The sequence below is a fragment of the Dreissena polymorpha genome, chromosome 6 (assembly GCF_020536995.1).
Source record: "Dreissena polymorpha isolate Duluth1 chromosome 6, UMN_Dpol_1.0, whole genome shotgun sequence".
Taxonomy (NCBI): domain Eukaryota; kingdom Metazoa; phylum Mollusca; class Bivalvia; order Myida; family Dreissenidae; genus Dreissena; species Dreissena polymorpha.
In genome coordinates this window covers 4,166,199-4,183,885 of record NC_068360.1, presented here as the reverse complement: position 1 = coordinate 4,183,885, position 17,687 = coordinate 4,166,199, and the positions used below count along the sequence as shown (strand labels likewise).

The 17,687-nt window shown below is 38.4% G+C and overlaps 2 protein-coding genes across 9 annotated transcripts in view; one reads left to right on the top strand and one right to left on the bottom strand.

The window, feature by feature from the left end:
- LOC127833774 (major facilitator superfamily domain-containing protein 1-like) overlaps nt 1-17,687 on the top strand; it is a 124,632-nt gene that overhangs the window by 64,961 nt on the left and 41,984 nt on the right. The window lies entirely within an intron of this gene.
- Nucleotides 1-17,687, bottom strand: part of LOC127833765 (DNA-directed RNA polymerase II subunit RPB1-like) — a 149,812-nt gene that overhangs the window by 106,441 nt on the left and 25,684 nt on the right. The window contains exons 10-24 of the mRNA XM_052359191.1: nt 14,408-14,618; nt 12,321-12,530; nt 10,986-11,100; nt 10,460-10,593; nt 9,415-9,633; nt 8,692-8,914; nt 7,531-7,604; nt 6,196-6,332; nt 5,530-5,780; nt 3,464-3,669; nt 2,850-3,074; nt 2,487-2,733; nt 1,733-1,833; nt 1,156-1,260; nt 563-745 (exon numbers count right to left, since the gene is read on the bottom strand). Of these exons, the coding sequence (XP_052215151.1) occupies nt 563-745; nt 1,156-1,260; nt 1,733-1,833; nt 2,487-2,733; nt 2,850-3,074; nt 3,464-3,669; nt 5,530-5,780; nt 6,196-6,332; nt 7,531-7,604; nt 8,692-8,914; nt 9,415-9,633; nt 10,460-10,593; nt 10,986-11,100; nt 12,321-12,530; nt 14,408-14,618 (2,641 nt within the window). The remainder of the gene's footprint in view (nt 1-562; nt 746-1,155; nt 1,261-1,732; nt 1,834-2,486; nt 2,734-2,849; nt 3,075-3,463; nt 3,670-5,529; nt 5,781-6,195; nt 6,333-7,530; nt 7,605-8,691; nt 8,915-9,414; nt 9,634-10,459; nt 10,594-10,985; nt 11,101-12,320; nt 12,531-14,407; nt 14,619-17,687) is intronic.

Genomic DNA, 17,687 nt, shown 5'->3' with positions numbered 1-17,687 from the left:
TCAGTTCAAATGTGCAATGATAAACAATGAAATATTCCAGCTGTTTGCAATTAACATGTTTTTGTAAAAACTCATAAAATCTAAGAAGAAATTTAAAGAAAAATTTATTTAAATAATGAAATAGAAACAAGTTTCATTGAAGCTTAGATATTATCCTACTTTTCATGTACAGTACAGAAAATCCAAGTTCCAAAAGGGATTACTGAATAGGGATAGTAATGAATATTCAGTTATCATGATATACTTCTATCATATAGGCATCAAGATAGAAAGAAAGGATCTTAATAACCGATTGAACAAAAAAATTCCTATTATAATTTAAACCACATTTAACATATTGTATACAGTTACGGATGTTAACCATTCCACCAAGCAAGCCTGATTGGTATTTTATTTGTTAAGCCCCAAAATTTGTTACAAGCTTGCTTAATTGAAGCTGCGAACCTGAGCAAGCCTTGTTCAACATTTACAAGTGCAGGGCTTTAGGGCTTGTGCTTAATTTAATATCTGTTTAGAGTCTTCACAAAATCTTCCTGAAAACGTTGGAAACATTTCCTCTTACCGCAAACACCTCGACGATATCATTTGTTGTGGTGCGTACAGGGTCCACGTCTCTTTCACTGAGCACCCTGACCAGCGAGGTGCCGTCAGTCTCCAGGATCCACTCTGCAACGGCCTTGAACTCACCCTCATCTGTGATGAAGATCCGCTTTTTGTCATCTGTGTTTGGCAGGTGCATGTACACCTGTGTGGCATGAGACAGTAGGTATGGTAATGTACACATGAGTGACGTTGTGAGAGAGCAGGTAAGGTAAACCAGCTGTTGATTTAATGTTCAGAAGAAGGGGTCATAACATACATGTATACAGAATGAACATATTGATGGAAGTTCTAACTTTGCTATTAAATTAAAGACCTGTGTAATCGGACACTTATACTTAATGGGGCTACTAAAAAAGAACAAGACAGAAAGCTAGACAAGTCTGAAGACACTTGACTTGCTCAAGAATTTCTTAGAGTTACACTTGTTGTTGAGGTTTAAAAGAAAACACATTCTATTTGCATTTTAAATATTTTCAAACTGGCAAAAAGGAGCAGGGCACAGAACCCTCCCGTTTCCCTTTAGATCTAGTTTAAGGCAGAAAGTTGACCCACCTTATGGATGGCCTCGTTGCCCTGCAGTGACATGTCTGACAGCAGGTTGGCCTCAATGCATCTCAGGAATATGTCGTCCTCCATTTTGTCTGCCATTGCCTCCTCCTAGACACAACAAAAACATCTCCTGAAAAATCTGCAGGGCTGTGATTTTAGATGAGGAAAATGCGCTACGCCCCTTACAGTGTTAAACTCTTGTCAATACATCTAGCAAAGTAAATAACTACATGTATTTGTATAATAAGTTTGACATTGAAAAGGATGAAATGATGCCCCTGAATCTGTGAGCATGAAGCCTACATCTGCCATTTTCTTTAGTGGAAAATTGAGTTGCGTAAAAAAGTGTCAAAGTACCAGTTTGTCAGCTATGTTCAGGAATGGGTAGATCACTGAGGTTGAAGTATGATGGGCATCTTTACTTCAATCTAATCTCTTTAAAAAACTGAAGTAGTTAGCTCCACACACTGTTTGCAGATAGACTCAATGACCGACTTATAGTAACAATAGTTTCCATCCCTGGAAAGTAAGGAGGTAGGTATGATCGAAGTGCTTAATACAAAGAACTGATTGAATGTACCTCTTGCATCTTGCTGTCCTCAGAATTCATGATTCTCAGTCGTAATACAAGCTTTTCTGCATTGTCATCATTGAATATGCAGTTCAGGTCATCACCAAAACCTATAACAGGGCAATAGAGGATATCAGTACTATATGATGGTAAATATCTACTTGTACCGTGTGCTTTCAGAGTAGTAAATTATTATGCTTATCAAGTCCAAATTAATAATTATCATGTTATAGAAAATCAAAATTGAAAAAAACGGTAAGTTTTTTTCTAGTAGGATGATATAAAAAAAAAACATGTGAATCATCATATTAGAAGGAACAATATATGCATTAGGCATGCTGGAAAGTTGTATGTTGAAAAGTGCATTTATTGGAAACCTTTGTGTCTATGGACAAATCACAAAGATGTCCAAGGTAAATCAAGTCTTACCCCCATCTACTTCCTTTTTTGTTTTTGTTTTTTAGAGGGGGAGGGGGGGGGGGAGGGTAACTATACCACAAGAAGCACTCACCAGGAGTAATTTTCTCTGATATGGACTCCATGGGGGTTCAACTATACCATAAGAAGCACTTATCGGCAGTAATTTTCACCGATATGAACTCCATGAAGGTATAACTATACCACAAGAAGCACTCACCCGCAATGATTTTCACCAATATGAACTCCATGATGGTATAACTATAACACAAGAAGCACTCACCAGCAGTGATTTTCTCTGATATGAACTCCATGGAAGTATAACTATACTACAAGAAGCACTCACCAGCAGTGATTTTCTCCGATATGGACTCCATGGTCAGCTTCTTATCTGTCATCCTCTTCCTGTCCAGCTCTATACGAAGCAACCAGGCGGAGATCTTGGTCACGTCAAAGTCTGGCATCTCGTAGTACACGTTAACCCATTCCTGGTCCTCCGCAATCACTGTGTTGGTGGGGTCTGGGTCGTAGTAGATGGCTGTGTTAGCCGTCACCTTGCGAAGGGTTGTGTGCTCCAGACGGCATAGCACGTCCTGGGAAATGTGAACATAAATTAACACTAAATTCTTAACAAATAAACAGTGCATTGCTGTGTTGATGAGTGATCTAATAATTAAATGGATTTACCAAACAACCAAACACCACTAACCTTGGCCTTTTCAGCGTCCCTGGATGCCTGGCCAGTGAGGAACACTGTCAGTGAGGGGGTCTTGGGCTTCTTGGAGATGTTAATGATCTCCTTGAGCCTGGGCACACCCAGGGTGACGTTCTTGGCAGACACACCGGCGTAGTGGAATGTGTTCAAGGTCATCTGGGTGGCGGGCTCTCCCAGGGACTGGGCAGCAAGGGCTCCAACCATCTCACCTGGGTGGACCTGCAAATGGGGAATTGGATATAGGGGCTATGTATGTACATGCAAAGAGTCAATGTAGGTGCGGGTATGTAATCAGGAAAAGGAAAAGCCCTAAAACCTTCAACTAGTGTATCTAAATATAGGTTGGAAATACAGGAAATTACTTCAACTCTTCACTTTCTGTTTTGAGACCATTTAAGACCCCTATAAGCTTGTAGAAAGTGGCCGGAGAAACATCAGGACGGCTGGGGCATTATTTTTAACATCAGATGTATAATATATCCTGTTTCTAAAGAAGCAACTTACTAAGTCTGTAATTATCTATAACAATGCTAAAACAAAAAGTTGCAATTAAAAAACTGTAAATCAAACAAATATTCTGAGACAACAGCTAATTAACTCCTTTTTACCTGGGCATGTTGGAACTTAGTCTCAATCTCTCCAATCAGCCAATCAAAAGCCTCGTTGGACAGCCTGAACTCCTCGATGACTCGCTTGGAGCAGAACGTAGACCGGATTAGCACCTTCATCAGGATGGTGGCGTTCTCGTTGGCCTGGATAGAGAGGTGATCGTTTCCAGGCACCACAGTCAGTCTCTTGCACAGCTGCCTCACATCTGTGGATGAGAAAATGGGGTCTAAATCTAGCAACATACTAGGAGATGAGGGACTTTTTCCATTAAATGACTGGGTCAGGTAAACAGGCTTTATAGGTCTGATAAACAGACCTATTGGGTCAGGTAAATAGAGAATACATGTTTGGTGCACAGATGGAGAAAGTTTATCCGGTGAGGCTTAGAAAAAGGGCCGAACCAGATAAACTTTCTCCATCTCGGCACCAAACATGTATTCGATTTATCCTGTTTCATGCCGTTGACACATTTCATCGAAGACAAAATGATTAATTGACATAACAATATAATAATTCTTGTCGGACCTCCTACATTCCTGATGACCGGATAACTACCGATTGTGTCACGTAAAAAATAGTTCACATTAAACTGTTCATTTTAATACTTTCCTATTGAAAATATGAGAAGAAATAAAAACGATTCGAGAATGTAATATATTTCTTGATAAAAAATGAAAACAAAATGCAGCAGCAAAACAAAAACTAAATTTTATTTACCTTAATGACAACTTTAATCCATTGCTTATAACAATCAATTTACAAAGATCCATTTTCTATTCTTCCATGCCTTTGTCGAAATCCATTTCTGTTTTTCCAGCTCTTTTATCGATATGTATTTTAAACCACACTATTTTTTGATAACGTTTAAATCGAATGCTGACCATTCTGACCCAAAACCCGTTACCCGATTTACGAAATCGCAATAACGTCGTAGCGAATTATTTTATTCCTATTATAAGTTAACACTTATGAATGACAAACACACAATCAGAAATATTTTTATGATTAGTTCGATGCTTTAAAATCTTGAAAAAAATAACTTTTAAAACCACCACGTCAAGATGGTTGTCCCTAAAATCCTGAGAGAAACTAGATAGGGTCTAGTATGTTTTATCTGAGAAATGACGTCACACTAGATACGTCATAAATTGCGTAATCAAGTAAATGAAAATGATAAATACGGAAAGCTGGGTCGGTTATATATTTTAAAGAAGAAACAAGGGACAAAATTGTCACAAAACCAGGTTTTCATTGTGAAAAAAAATCTGATAAAGGGAGAAAACTCAAACTGAACTTTTGAAATGAACAAACAAAATTAACCCCCTTTGTAAGTTTGTTTTTAAAAAAAAATCTATTTTTAGTCGTGGCGACCTTGACATTGGAGATATTGACGTGATTCTTTCGTGCGACACACCGTCCCATGATGGTGAACAAATGTGCCAAATGATTTTAAAATCTCACGATGAATGACATAGTTATGGCCAGGACAAGCTCATTTATGGCCATTTTTGACCTTTGAACTCAAAGTGTGACCTTGACCATGGAGATATTGACGTAATTATTTCGCGCGACACACCGTCCAATGATGGTGAACAAATGTGCCAAATGATTTTAAAATCTGACAATGAACGACATAGTTATGGCCCGGACAAGCTTGTTCCGCCCGCCCGCCAGCCAGCCAGCCCGCCCGCCCGCCCGCATTCGCCAATCTAATAACCAGTTTTTTCCTTCGGAAAACCTGGTTAAAAACCTGGTTAAAAAGGATGGTATATAATATAACGATATCCTTCATGATGCGTCCCAATAAGTTTCAAAGGTCAAATATTAGAACATGTCAGTCGGCGCGTAGGAATACATACTTACAGTTAGATCATGGTCACGTGATGTACTGCCGGATATCAACTAGTTTATCCGACCCTGCTTTATTTGGTCAATGTTTGCAACAGAGGCAGGATAAATTACAATTACAATAGCAAAACATAAATACTTTTGTTGCAATTTTTGTTTCTAAGTATGCGTAGACTACTGTCAATTGGTCAATATTTAAGAAAAGAAAATCACGCACCATCAATGATTTTGGTCGGATGTATGTCTGTCAAGCTACGCTTGTTAATCTTGAAGATCTTGTGAGCGTTCCAGATCATCCGCTGCAGGTTACATGGCAACACGACCTTGCTGTCCCCGGACGGGAAGATCTGACGGATCGCGTTACGATCATCTACAAGCTGCTCCCATTCTTGCTCTATCTCAGACAGACAGTTGGCATCCGAGAGGAGGTCGCGAACCACATCCTCCGTCAAACTCTTCTTCAACTGCCTGTAAAATGTTAGCAAAAGAATGTGTTGTTACACAAGGGAGTGAATGAAGTATTTTTGCCCATAAACTAGTTCACCATGGCTTACAAATCATTCTTCCAAGGAGTTTACCCCGGTTAAAACCCGGATGCTTGGCTTTAACCATCAAGAGTTGGTTACCACAGTCTTTGTGCATGTGCTCATTGTTGTTTATCTTTGTGATATGTTATTAGTGGTAATGAGTAACTTAATATATAAACAACTTTGGGCTGCAAATTTCTTGTAGCAGACATATTTTCACTTTATTCCTATTCACAGAGGTATGAAAATCAAAATGCCATCTTACCATTATATATGCTAAACTTTAAAGACCAAAGACATTACATACAAAAGTTCACCTTCATCATGAATGACTAGAAACCATGGCAAGAACACACCTCTCGTTGGTGGCGTCAAACTTGAAGTTCTTCTCGAAGGCCCTGTTGGAAGGTTTGAGTGTGGGCAGTGCCTGAAACTCGACCCTCGTAGCATCCAGCCCATCTTCTCCATAACGCAGCTGAATCAGCTGCTCAACCTGCAGGGAAATAATAGTCAGTATTCATTGAAACTGCAGTTTAATAATAGTCTTTGATTAATTGAACCTGCAGGGGTTTGAATTCATTGAAACTGCGGTTGAATAAAAAGGAATTGTCATCGTAACTGGTGGAATAATAGCCATTGTTATAACTGCGGTGAAATATTAGTCACGGATGAATTGTAACAGTAGTGAAATAATAGTCAACAATTCATTGAACCTGTGGTGAAAAAACAGCCATTTATTAATTGAACATGTGGTGAAATAATAGCTAGTTTACAGTGAAATAATAGTATTTAATTCATTTATCCTGTGATGCAATAAATCATTTTTTTATTGAAACAGTGGTGAAATTATTGTGTTTGAATTATTGTTATTGCTTAGAAATAATAGTGTTGATTAATTGCAACTGTGAAGAAAAAATAGTCACTGCTACATTGAACTTGTGGTGAAATAATAGTCTCTGTTTTATTGACAAATTTGGTGAAGTAACAGTCATTGATTAAGCCTACAGTGAAAAATGAGCCATTTTTTATTTGAATCTTCGGTGAAATAAGTCATTGATTCATGGAACCTGCTGTAAAAACATTGTTATTGATTCATGGCACATATGTTAATATATTAATCATTGTACCTATGGTCAAATAATAGTCATTGATTCATTTAACCTGAAGAGAAATAACAATAACCAATATATTAACCCTACAGTGGAATAATAGCCAATGATTGATTGAGCCTGAAGTGAAATTACAGTAATTGATTGATTGAACATGTGGTGAAAAAATAAGTAATTATTCTTTTTTATCATGTGAAAAAATAGTCATTAATTCATTGAGCCTGCAGTGAAATAATAGTCGGGGATTTACAGAATTTAAACTATTATTTCAATAAAGCTGGGTCCAACGTTCATACTACAGTAAATTTAAGTCATCGTATCAATGAAATTAAACATTAATTTCAACAAAGCTCAATCAGCTGTTCAACCAGAGGTGAAACGATAGTCATGGATTTATTGAACGTATTCAGTTATATCAAGCAATTGAATGAGCTGTTCAATCTGCAGGCATGATATAATATAACTTGTGTTCATGTTTTTTAGTTATGACTTGGTGGCCTTCTGAAACTTAATCTACATATATAAATACCTCATTGAATTAGTGACCATAAGGCCTATATACATTAATCTGTATCACTGTACCTGATTTCTGACAGTTCCATCGTACTTGACCATCACACTCTCCATGGCCTTGATGAGACGACGCTGGATATACCCTGCAGAAGAGAACAGAGGTAAGACATGTGGTGTACGAGCAAATATAGGGGCAAGACCTGATGTGTGCTAGCAAATACAGGGGCAAGACATGAGGTGTGCGAGTAAATATAGAGGTAAGACATGAGGTGTGCTAACAAATAAAGTGGCAAGACACGAAGTGTGCTGGCAAATATAGGGGCAATACATGAGGTGTGCTAGCAAATATAGGGGCAAGATGTGAGGTGTGCTAGCAAATATAGGGGCAAGATGTGAGGTGGGCTAGCAAATATAGGGGCAAGATGTGAGGTGTGCTAGCAAATATAGGGGCAAGATGTGTGGTGGGCTAGCAAATATAGGGGCAAGATGTGAGGTGGGCTAGCAAATACAGGGGCAAGACATGAGGTGTGCTAGCAAATATAGGGACAAGACATTAGGTGTGCTAGCAAATATAGGGACAAGACATGCGGTGTGCTAGCAAATACAGGGGCAAGACATGAGGTGTGCTAGCAAATAAAGATACAAGACATTAAGTATGCTAGCAAATACAGGGGCAAAACATGAGGTGTACTAGCAAATGTAGGGGCAAGATATGATGTGTGCTAGCAAATATAGGGACAAGACATGAGGTGTGCTTGCAAATATGTGTTTGTGACAGGTCTATACAGTGGATGTTATTTAATAGCAACAAATAATCTTTTTTTACAATTTGCATTGTTAATATTTTCTGCTAATGTTTTCCAGCAAAATTGTTGAACACAAAGGCCAATCCTTTTTCCTTAATGGATATCAAGCTAAAGCTAACAAATCATGACTTCGACCCACACTAGCAAATGATCCAGACCAGCAAATACAAGTGGTCTTATCAGCATATGATCCCACGACCTGTAAAAGTGCTCAGGTGAGCTAGAAAGCAGCCGGGATTTGTCAACTAGTTTGGTCAAAAAAGCAGAGCGATATACCCACCTACCTGGTCAAAAAATCGATGGCAAATATAGATCAACAAATGATCCCATCAAATTAATTTGAACAACCCAAAGAGAGGATGACCCTTAACCAGATGGTGATCCCATTCAGACTACAATACTAATACTACACTACTCCATGTACCAGTTTCTGCCGTCTTTACGGCTGTATCAATGAGACCCTCACGACCTCCCATGGCGTGGAAGAAGAACTCTGAAGGCGTGAGACCCGCAAGGTACGAGTTCTCTACGAAACCTCTTGACTCGGGCCCGTAATCGTCCTTGATGAAGTGCGGGAGCGTGCGGTGACGGAAGCCAAACGGAATACGCTTTCCTTCTACGTTCTGCTGGCCCACACAGGCAATAACCTGGAGATTTGATGTATAATAAAACAATAATAATGAAGAAAATACTCAAACATGAAGGCCAACGGTTCTAGGTTAGTCACCTGAGAACAGAACGAACTTAACTGTTTTAAGCAGTTTTGAGAAGTTTGTATTACAAACATATATTTAACCTTTTTTTAGATGGAACAATGTTTGAACTCGACTGAGACATATTTGTTTCACAAATGTTTTGCTAAATTTTTAAGCTGATAAGGCAAAAGAGCAACTATCTGCGTTTTCAGACGGTTTCACTTCAGAAATAGCTCATAACACGATGTAATTTCACAGACCAAGTAAAATATACACTCAGTGAGTGATAAAATAGTTTGCATAGATTTCAACATGCCCTTTGGAAAAAAAGATCACACTAAGCCAACGATGCATCACCATTCACACAACAGCCATTTATGTTCTCCACATCTTTGGTTAATGCAAGTACCTGCAATCTCCCTATAGATACTTCATTGAATGTGGTTACCTACCTGGGAGATATTAATCTTGGAGCCTTTGGACCCTGCCACCACCATGGCCTTGAAGTTGTTGAACTCAGACAGGGACTTCTGGGCCTTGCTGCCAGTCTTGTCTCTTGCATCGTTGAGGATACGGTTCACCTGGTTCTCGAACGTCTGTCGCAGCGTGTTACCAGGTGTGGGCTCCAGCTCATCATTGTGAGCCTTCTCGATGACTTCTATCACATCCAGCTGAGGACAACAAGAGTTTACATTTTATGTAAGCTTGATTTACCCTTTACCACTTAGATACTTATTTTTACGCATTTGCAGACCAAAAGGTTACATTTAATTACATACCTTTTTTTCAAGTTAAATAGCATAAAACCTGAACAGATGTTCTGGTTTTATGCTGCTTGCAAAAGCCATTTTCACTTTGCTTCTTATGGGGAAAAGGTTTAATTGATTATTTTTCAAGCCTAAGGCTGATTGAGACACTCTTTACTGTTTTTCTTGGGTAGAACAAGTACTGGCTTCTTTGGAATTCTAACAAGTCAATTTAAACATTGTGAAGATAAGATTAACCAAATGTAACTACAGAAACTACCTTTTTATCATTATTAGCTGGCCAAACGGTCTTGTTACATGTTTTACTATCACAGATGTGAGAATAATTCTAAATTTTTACCACAATTTAGCCAAAACTGTTTCTTTCAGCACTTTTTGTAAACAGGATATAACAGATTTAACAGACAACAGAAGGGATCGAAAGAACTTTTAAAACATGGCGCAGTGCGGCTCTCAAGTTCCTGCTTATGTAAAACCTTTCTACCCAATCACATCATTTAAACAGCTCTTTAAAAACAAGAAAGGTTTCCATTAAAATTTTCACCAGTCACAGGAGCCTTTAATTCTGGTCATTTTAATTGGTTTTCAATTCCTATAACATCCATCTATTGGAGGCATGTTTTCATTATTAATTTTACACATAGTATCAAAATTTTCACCAGATATTTCTCCAAATAAAAAGCCAATAAACACATCATGACATATAAAACAGACAATTCCACTCATTCACCTTGGCTTTCTTGATAGTGTCCTGAATCTCAATGTAGGTCTGGGGGTCGGCAATAGTGTCACCAATACCGATACTGTGACCTTCAATAAGCAGCCAGTTGTTCACCACGGTCTGAATGTTGCCATACAGGAAACCTGAAGAAAAGATACATCAATATCAACAATTAAATCATGGAACTTAACTGTATGTTACTCAATATTGGCCACGGCTGGGGAGCAAAAATGCCAAGAGAAACTTTACACCATGTTGCACTAAATTAAGGTTTTCAGATCACACAAAATGCCTTGATTCTTGTCAACAAAATTGTAAATGCTTAACCATGTTGATTATTTTAAAGAACGTAAGTGTATATCAATGAACCCAGTTTGGGGGAAAAAATGGACTTATTGCATATGCCTTAAGTTTAAATAATAAAACTGAACAATATTGATTATTTTAAAGCACACAATTGTACATATATGAGTCGCGTTCAAGGAAAACTGGGCTTATAGCACATGCGCGTAAAGTGTCACACAATCAGACGCACCTGCTTGTTCCCAGCCGAGCTCCAGGAAGACGACGTGGGCGATGGCACCGGTAGACGCCCCCAGGGACTTCTTACACAGGATGCCCGAGAGCAGCTGCCCATCCTCTATCAGAACCTGCCGCACAAACAGGAAATGTAAAGTGAAATGTAATCTTCAGTGTTAGGAGATCTTATTATCTGCAAAATATTCTTATGCCATTCTTTGACCCTATTCCAGTAAACCAAAGACAGAAGGTATTCAAGATACACGTCACTACAGGGCCAAATAACTCTTCTTAGCAAGGGGCCTCTTTTTCTTCCCCTTAACCAAAAAGACCCTTTCCTCTACAAATATTTCTTTAAAATCATGCATTTTTCGCTAAATTTCCAATCTACCTTAGTATTTTTAATTCCCCAAAGCCAGAAAATTGTGTCAATTTTCCCTCCAAAAAAAAAGCTGTGGCTCTTTCCACAAAGTTGGTGTTTTGGCCCTGCACTATCGATCAAGGTCTTTTCCTTGGGGAAAAATCCAAGTCCATTGACCAATTCCCAAAGCAAAATGGTAAAAAATATTCCCAATTGAAATACATTTGTTACTGCAGGAAAACTATACCGATATATCTGGTAACCGTGTGAGTGAAATCTTATCCAACGTCAAATCTAATATTCATTACATAATTCCAGCAGTGGTTTGCCGATAGCAACAGTTGGCATACCTTAATTTAAATGATAGTGGATATCCTGTGGGTTTAATGAATGTCAGAACTTAGTATGGCCATTCATTATCCAGTTAATTTTTTTCCAACCATATTATCATCAATAACTTGAATCTTGTTCAAGTATGTATAATCAATAACTTCGAATCAACGCAGAAGTTATTTTCATAATACGGAATGTAGCTTTGTTGCCTTGAATTGGGCTGGTATAAAACAGGCATATTGAATAAAGAGTAATTAACACAATAAAAATTTGGCAAATATGCCAAGAAGTGCTTCATAATCCATAATTGTCTGCAAAAATGTCTATATTTAAGTACAGTCAAAACCCGATGGCTCGAACTCGCTTGGCTTAAATTATTGGTTGGCTCGAACTGTCATCAAAGCACCGATTTTTTATTGCTGAGTATTCATATAAAATTTAATAAATATAATTAAATATGTGATTTGACTCTTATCAACCTGTAGTATTATCATTAGTTATAAAGTATTACTTAATTTGCACTTGTTATTCACAAATATTGTAATAAATTTTAGTTCCAAAATTTATCCCAAATCAGTTGACTTTTCACACACACACAAATCCTAATCCCGAAATCACATTTTTCCCAAAAGGACCAGAAAAAGGCTAGGCCCTTACCTTGGTGTCCCCGGGTGATATCCACTTGTACGGACCCTTGTCCTCCTCATCAGGGTGTGTGCTGTGGGTGCGGATCAGGTTCACACGGCCCGGGATGATCAGTGAGAAGACCTGCTTGCCCGTCCACATGGGCTTGGGTTTAAGGATGGCAGGGTGGGGCATGTGGCCGTCCCAGCTTGGCAAGAACATTAGGATGTTCATCACCTGGCCCTGCACAGGTACAGAATTATAAGACTATATTGAGAACATGGGGAATGCAGGCCAAATCAATATACTATTTTTGATGGACTTTAAATTTAACATTAATCTAAACATTGGTCGAACTCTGTACAAAAACCCCACACAATAAATTGTTAAACATTAAGATACGTACAACTTATGTAGGACAAAACCTTAATAACATAATTTAAATCAGTAAATAGGCTTCACATTATACATAAGTAAATCCAGCACACATTTAGAGGCAAACAAAAAATGGCTACAAGTATGTGCAAAAAGTTATATGCTGTTTGCTGCTAATCAGTATCTAAGGGTTGAAAATTATGACTTAACAATTAAATCTAGCAAGAAAGATCTTAAATTATCCCAACGTTTTTCGGAGAAAAAGTGGGGATATTGTGGTGATGTGCGTCTGTCCGTCCGTCCTGGCCACCTGCTCCTCCTACACTATTAGCACTAAAACCTTGAAACTTACATACATGGTAGCTATGAGCATATGTGCGACGGTGACGGTGACAGTGACGAAATTTTATCTGACCCCTGGGTCAAAAGTTATGGGGGTTGGGGCGGGGCCGGGTCAGAGGTTTTCACTGATTTTTCTATGTTATTTTACATTTACTTCTTCATTTCTGCACCGATTTAATTCAAATTGATACTGAGCCTCTCTAATGACAATACGGTCAATCTCAACTATGCATGGCCCCATTACCAACCCTGGGGCGCCCCGCCCACATAGGCCACACCCACCCAAAATTGCCTTTTACTATAATTGCTTCATTTCTACACCGATTCACCTCAAATTGATACTGAACCTCTCTTATGACAATACGGTCAATCTCAGCTATGCATGGCCCCATTACCAACCCTAGGGCACCCCGCCCACATAGGCCACGCCCACCCAAAATTGCCTTTTACTATAATTTCTTCATTTCTACACCGATTCACTTCAAATTGATACTGAACCTCTCTTATGACAATACAGTCAATCTCAGCTATGCATGGCCCCATTACCAACCCTGGGGTGCCCTGCCCACATAGGCCATGCCCACATAGGCCACGCCCACCTAAAATCGCCTTTTACTATAATTTCTTCATTACTATACAGATTCACTTCAAATTGATACTGAACCTCTCTTATGACAATACAGTTAATCTCAACTATGCATGGCCCCATAACCAAACCTGGGGCACCCCGCCCAAATAGGCCACGCCCACCCAAAATTGCCTTTTACTATAATTTCTTCATTTTTACACCGAATCACTGCAAATTGATACTGAACCTCTCTTATTACAATACAGTCAATCTCAACTATGCATGGCCCCATTACCAACCCTGGAGCGCCCCGCCCACATAGGCCACGCCACCCAAAATTGCCTTTTACTATAATTTCTTCATTTCTACACATATTCACTTCTAATTGACACTGAACTTCTCTTATGACAATACAGTCAATCTCAGCTATGCATGGCCCCATTACCAACCCTGGGGCACCCCTGTGTCAAACATGCGGCGTGGGGATACGCGTCGGCCTCTGCCACGCCATTTCTAGTTTAATTTGATATTCTAAGGGACTACAAAAGAGTCAAAATGCTGATCTGAGTGGTAAAGAGTATTATATCCTTTACCACTTAGATACGTATTTTGACATGTGTGTAGTCTCTTAGAAAGTTAAATGTAAATAAAGACCTTTCTTCCTAGATTCAAATTTTAAAGGCTCCATTTCCAACCCTTAGATACTGATGAGCAGCAAACAGCATAAAACCTGAACAGAGTGCGAGTTACTCGCAGACTGTTCTGGTTTTATGCTGTTTGCACATAGCCATTTCCACTTTGCCTCGTAGTGGTAAAGGATTAAACCAGCACACACCCTGTCCAGAAACACATCCCTCTTGGTCATCTTGCGTACAGCTGTCAGGGTGTCCTGTACGATACCCATGACAGGCCGGTTGGACTGCGGCGTGATGATCATGCGTGGTACGGAAGCCAGCTGTGAGATCTCAGCTCGGGTCTCCAAGGACTGGGCAAGATGGAGGTTCATCTCGTCTCCATCAAAGTCAGCGTTATATGGGGTTGTGCAGCTGAAGGCGAGATAAACAAAGTAAAAGATGTTGTTATTTAGTCTAAAGCAAAGATTTTCTGTCCCAACCTGTGGTTCTTAATATCAGCCCCATTCCCAATGCCAATCCTGGGTTTTTCCAAACAAGAGGGCCATGATGGCCCTGAATCGCTCACCTGACTAACCAAATACAATCCCAACCCAGATTTCATCAAGATAAACATTCTGACCAAATTTCATAAAGATTGGATGAAAACTGTGACCTCTACTGTCAACACAAACAAATTGTTGATGGTTTTTCTATTTTTTGACCTAGTGACCTAGTTTTTTACCTCAAATAATCCAAATACAATCCCAACCCGGATTTCATCAAGATAAACATTCTGACCAAATTTTATATAGATTGGATGAAAACTGCAACCTCTATTGTCTACACAAGGTTTTTCTATTATTTGACCTAGTTTTTGACCTAGTCAGAGCTCCAGATAAGGTTTTGTGAAATTCTTAAATTACTACCAGATTTTCAAAAAGAAAAGTTCTTAACTCTAAAATTTTATTCTTAACGTTGCTACTAAGTTTTGGAAAATAATTTTTATTTTTTCTAAATGACCTAAAAATAAATAATAATGGTTATTTTCATGCAAAAAAAAATCAAAATAAACATACTAGCAACTTTATTTATACGAGTTTAACAGTGTCTTTTCAGTGTTATACAATTTTTTTTCAAATACCTTCATATGCCCAAACTGTGCTTAGATTGCATGCCTTAGATGAATTTTTACATATTTCACAATTAAAACGGGTCTCCCCTTCAATCTTTTCAACGATTAGCCACGGGACTTGTCCCTTCCACTCGTTCAATGTTTTTTTGTGTGTTTAAGTTTGGACCCGTCGTGTCGCGTTTTTGTTTAGCTTTTCGACTGTGTCGGCAACTGAACATACAGCATCGTTTAAGATCTTTTATATAATGTCTTTCTAAACATTTAACTTCGGCTCACTTTGCGTACAATATGTTAAAAGCGTGTTTTTGGACGCTTTCCAGTTTTTTAGGACGCTCTCTGGGCGCCGCCATTGTTTTTTGACAGATAGACTGTATACGCCGCTTTTATTGAAAAAAATGCGCTTTGTTAAACAAACCCGAAAACCATTCTATATAAGCACCGCAAAGATCTTTAATACGTGAAAAGAGCTCAATAAATATTGATACGAACCGATGTAAAAATAATATTCGTAACTTGATTTTGTAATTCTTAATGGTACGACAAGATTTTAAAATAAATGCGTAACGGACTTGAAAATAATTCGTAATTACGAAAATACGACCCTTATCTGGAGCTCTGCCTAGTGACCTAGTTTTTGACCCCCAGATGACCCAAATACAAACCCAACCCAGATTTTATCAAGACAAACATTCTGACCAAATTTCATAAAGATTAGAAGAAAACTGTGACCTCTACTGTCTACACAATGTTTTTCTACTATTTGACCTAGTTTTTGACCTAGTGACCTAGTTATTGAACCCAGATGACCCAAATACAATCCCAACCCAGATTTCATCATGATAAACATTTTGACCAAATTTCATAAAGATTGGATGAAAACTGTGACCTCTACTGTCTACACAAACAAAATGTTGACGGACACATGCACGCACATACGGACGCCGGACATCACACAAGCTCACGAAGTGACAGGTGAGCTAAAAACCAAACAAACATTCAAAATAATTTTTTTTAAGGGCCTTTTATCTTTTCAGCGTTTTTCCTCTATATAAAGTCGGTACCGTAAAACGGCACCATTCCCAATGAGACCATTTTTCCCAATATTAAAATAAAAATTCCCAATTTCAAAATAAAAATTCCCAATTCACAAACAAAATCAAATTCACAGAAAAAAATCGCCTAAGATTTGCATACACACATGACATGTTATTCCCTTTTGTCAAAACATTTCAGTCTAAATAATATGGTCTGTATACCGGCTTTGCGTGTTTTCACAACACCCAACACTTATCCAGTGTTGTCCGGATTTTTTGTTTACTCAGTACTGTATGCAGAGTACATTAAACTGCTTCAATAATGAATCATCGAAAAGACCATTACGATAAAGATACAGCATGTTTAATTGAAATTAATTTATTAACTTGGTTAAAATGAATAACACAATCTTTAACCGAAATTAAAAATTTCAATTGTCTCTACGCTACAGAGTTTGTTTATACAGAAATCAATATGCCTACGCTTTCCATGCGGTAACATGACGTTTACGTAAGCGGCTTAATTTTCGCGCGCTTTTGTTGAGACAAAGGAAATAGACATGTGCAATGTTTATGTGAAGTTAAATTTTGATAACGTCGCATTAACATGAACTGAAGATTTAAGTGTTTTTTGGATTACACATTTAATTACGGTCATTTGAGAATGCAACCAAACATTTACAGTTTTAGTTAATTAATAAAATAATTATTTGTAAAAACGTTTACTTGTCGAAATAATTGTTTTGACAATATTAAGCATGAAATGTACAATTTCCACGAGGAATGCACCAGGTTGCCATCAGCTGTCTTCTAAAACAAGAGCACCACATAACGGGTGCCACGCTCGGCTGCGAAAACTTGTCAGAATTTTTATATATTTTTTTTAAAGTCACAGTGACCTTTACCTTTGACCTAGTGACCCAAAATGGGTGTGGCGTGTAGAACTCATCAAGGTGCATCTACATATGAAGTTTCAAAGTTGTAGGTGGAAGCACTTTGATTTTAGAGCCAATGTAAAGGTTTAAGCACGACGCCGGCGGACGGCGAGCAGGCTATGACAATACCTCGGGTTTTCTCCGAAAACAGCCTCGATAAAAACTGCCATGATTTTTTCGTAGAGGATTACATCGTAATGACTGATTAGTGTGGTAGGTATAGAAACGCCAACAAACTGCCTCAAAGCCACTGAAATTATCCATTGATAGTGAAACTGTGTTATTCACGCACAACTGATTCACAATCGATCGCATCTTCAGTGCCTTGGAGCCAAAACCCTTATACTGCTCTTTGAGTAGTATGTCACCAATTTTGGTGTAATATGAAAACAGCCCAACA